The sequence below is a fragment of the Ochlerotatus camptorhynchus genome, unplaced genomic scaffold, assembly GCF_037179485.1.
Source record: "Ochlerotatus camptorhynchus isolate MF236.1 unplaced genomic scaffold, CSIRO-AGI_Acam_v1.1 ptg000450l, whole genome shotgun sequence".
In the NCBI taxonomy this organism is placed as follows: domain Eukaryota; kingdom Metazoa; phylum Arthropoda; class Insecta; order Diptera; family Culicidae; genus Ochlerotatus; species Ochlerotatus camptorhynchus.
The window spans coordinates 47,687-51,600 of record NW_027040936.1 but is presented as its reverse complement, the minus strand read 5'-3'; the positions used below and the strand labels follow the sequence as shown (position 1 = coordinate 51,600).

The following is a 3,914-nucleotide window of genomic DNA, read 5'->3' as shown; positions in this document are numbered from 1 at the left end:
ATGAACGATTTGGTAAAGTTTGAATCTTTCATTCGGGTGCCGGAGATCTTCTTCGACATGATCGGCATCACGCGGTACGGTGAACCTCGGGATACGTGGAAGGCTCGTCTGAAGCAGGCGTTCTTCTGGAGCTCGTACGCTAATACGATTTTCTGCCTCATCATCGAACACATCTATTTCATAAAAGCAGCTGGGAATTTCACCAACTTCCTGGAACTGACAGCCCTGGCTCCGTGTATTGGATTTACGGCGCTCTCGATCGTCAAGATCATGACCATCAAGGCGAACGAAGCAAAACTAAACGGTATACTGGATCGGCTGAATGAGCTCTTTCCAAGGAGCCATGTCGACCAGGAACGCTACCGGACCTATCAGTACAACCTCGAATCGCAAGTGGTGATGAAATCGTTCTCCATATTGTACATGATCTTGATTTGGATCTTCAATCTACTGCCATTGGTTTCGATGCTGGTGAACTACCTGTCCAATGGAGTGCTGGAAAAGGAACTGCCGTACTTCATGTGGTACTGGTACGATTGGCACCGGGAAGGCTACTACGAGATAACGTTCTTTCACCAGAACTGGGGAGCATTCGACTCGGCAGTGTACAACCTCAGCACGGATCTGTTGTTTTGTGCGATCATCTTGCTGATTTGCTTGCAGTTTGACATACTGGCCTACCGACTGAGGAATGCCGAAGGCGATTATGGGGAGCTGGAACTGTGCGTGAAATTGCACCAAGCAGTAATTGAGCTGTGCAATCAGTTGGAGGGAATTTTCTCACCTTCAATTTTGGTAAATTTTGTCGGAAGTTCGGTCATCATTTGCCTGGTTGGATTCCAGGCGACATCCGATATCAGCTCGTTCGATTTGTTCAAATTTATACTGTTTCTGATTTCGTCGCTGGTTCAAGTGTTTCTGCTGTGCTATTACGGGAACAAACTGATTGAAGCGGTATTATGAAATTGTGTAATTGTCTAAATAGGATCATTGATTAGCATTCTAAATTTCCAGAGTTCACAAATCGCCTATTGCGCTTTCGAAGGAAACTGGAACACGGCAGATGTACGGTACCAGAAATCGCTTCTGTTTGTCATGACTCGCGCCGGGAAGTGGCAAAAGCTGACGGCCATGAAGTTCTCCGTCGTTTCGTTGGCGAGTTATTCGGCGGTGAGTTTGAAAGGAGAACAGGCGGTTGGGAGCGGGTTTCAAGTGGACATTTTTGTTTTGTCGTTCCAGATCCTGAGTACATCGTTTTCATATTTTACTCTGTTGAAAACGATTTACGATCCCAGTCAGAAGTGAATCAGTGATGAGGGTCGTTTTAACATATACAATTTACATCACTCTTGAATACTGTATCGTAGTCCCATATGGATTTTCGTAAATATATATAGATAACAACTATCAATTGGCATCTACTTTCATATTATCTGATCGGCTTTGTTTATGAAAAATGTTAAAACAACATCAAGTCAGTTTGTCTTATCAATCAAAATAATCTCATATCAGTCCCATCCTGAAATTTAATCGTTCATAATCCAAGTTTTTTTTTTTTTTTATTAATTACTTTATTTGTACAGGCTCAATCGAATAAACTTTACAGAGCCGAGTTATCATTTTTGTTATACATTATTGATTTCTTATATTTAAAGTTAAAGGAGCTGGACCGGATACTCGCGGTTGTCTCGAGGTTAGTGGGGATTTACAATTTTTTTTGGATGGGAAAAGGGAAAGGGAGGTTTGAAATGTGGTTTACGATACAAATATTTAATTAATCCTAAAACATGAACTAATTTCTATTCATCTTGAAAACAAACATAAAAAAAACCCACACGTACAAAATACAAACTAAACACAAGGTTAATAAAACTTACAATCTAATGTTAATATTATTAAAGTAAACATATATGAGTTTCATAAACTCCAGATCGCGTCTAGCCAAAATATCCCGAACTGGAACATTAGGTTGTCTACCTCGAGCCCGAAGGGAATCATAAAAATGTGATCTGACTCCACGATACTCCACACAAGACCAAAGGATGTGATCAGCGTCCTGGTAACCTTGTCCACATTCACAGAGACTGCTGTCCTTCAGCCCAACACGGAACAAGTGAGCGTTTAACGAGTAGTGATTGGACATGAGGCGAGACATCATACGAATGAAGTCTCGACCCACATCCAACCCCTTGAACCAAGAACTCTTCGACACCTTAGGGATGATCGAATATAGCCATCGTCCCAAACTCCCTTCACTCCACTTATTCTGCCAGCTGACGAGTGACTGTTGACGATAAATGAAGAAAAATTCATCGTAGGCGATTTGTCGATCGTAAATATCGCCTTCCATAGCGCCCACCTTAGCAAGTGAGTCCGCCATCTCATTGCCCGGAATCGAGCAATGAGATGGGACCCATGCAAAGGTGATGACAAAAGATCTTAAAGATAAAGCACTTAAAAGCTCTCGTATTTTCATGAGAAAATACGAGGAGTGCTTTACCGGCCTCATAGAGCGAATAGCCTCGACAGAGCTGAGACTATCCGTAAAAATAAAATAATGATCTGGTGCAAGTGAGGCGATCGTTTCTAGCGTATAATGTATTGCCGCCAGCTCAGCAACATATACGGAACAAGGAGCTTGAAGCATTCGAGAGGCGCTATGAAATTCGTTAAAAATACCAAAACCAGCGGACGACTCTATTAGTGATCCATCTGTGAAGAACGATCTTGCGGAATCAACTTTGCCAAACTTTGCAGCGTAAATTGACGGAACAATCATTGAACGATGATGTTCTGGGATCCCACGAATCTCCCGCGTCATAGATAAATCAAAACTAACTGAATTGCCGAAGTCGGAGAAGCATACACGATGAGGATTATGCTGTGAAGGGCTGACATCCTGTGTTATGTACACGTAGTACAATGACATAAAACGAGTTTGAGGGTTCAGCTCAAGAAGCTTTTCAAAGTTTTCGATTACCAGTGGGTTCATAACTTCGCAACGGGTGAGGAGCCTGAGGGACAATTCCGAGAACCGATCCGATAGTGGCAACATGCCCGCCAACACTTCGAGACTCATCGTATGAGTCGAGTGCATGCATCCTAACGCGATACGAAGACAACGATACTGGATACGTTCCAGTTTGATGATGTGAGTTTTAGCCGCCGACTGGAAACAAAAACTACCGTATTCTAAAACCGATAAAATCGTTGTCCGGTACAACGTTAGAAGATCTTGCGGATGGGCTCCCCACCACGTTCCGGTAATTGTTCGGAGAAAATTGATCCTTTGTTGGCATTTTCGTCTCAGATACTCAATGTGGGATCTCCAGGTGCATTTTGAATCGAACCAGACCCCAAGATATTTGAAGGACATAGAATGAGTGATCGGTTTACCCAAAAGTTGAAGCTTTGGTTGTGCTGGGCTATGCTTCCTAGAAAAAACGACCAACTCAGTTTTCTCCGTGGAGAATTCGATACCTAGCTGAATAGCCCAAGTAGACAAATTGTCTAAGGTATCCTGTAAGGGTCCTTGCAGGTCGACCCCTTTGGGCCCTGTCATAGAAACTACGCCGTCATCTGCAAGTTGTCTCAACGTGCAGTTGTCACTTAGACATTTGTCAATTTCTCTGACGTAGAAATTATACAAAAGGGGGCTTAAACATGAGCCCTGGGGGAGACCCATGTAACTAAATCGAGAAGCTGTAGAGTTTCCATGAGAAAAGCTCATATGTTTCTCTGACAGCAAATTGTACAAAAAGTTATTTATTAATGGAGAAAGGCCACAAGCGTGGAGTTTGTCTGAAAGGACTTCAACCGATACTGAATCAAAAGCCCCCTTGATATCCAAGAATACAGAAGCCATTTGCTCTTTTTTAGCAAAAGCCAACTGAATTTCTGTGGAAAGCAACGCG

The 3,914-nt window shown here is 42.7% G+C and overlaps 1 protein-coding gene across 1 annotated transcript; it reads left to right on the top strand.

Moving 5' to 3' along the window:
* Nucleotides 1-1,305, top strand: LOC135711986 (odorant receptor 85c-like). Its single transcript, XM_065234956.1, has 3 exons — nt 1-954; nt 1,015-1,170; nt 1,240-1,305. Exons 1-3 carry the CDS (start codon nt 1-3, stop codon nt 1,303-1,305), a joined length of 1,176 nt encoding a protein of 391 aa, XP_065091028.1.
* The last annotated feature ends 2,609 nt before the right edge of the window (nt 1,306-3,914 follow it).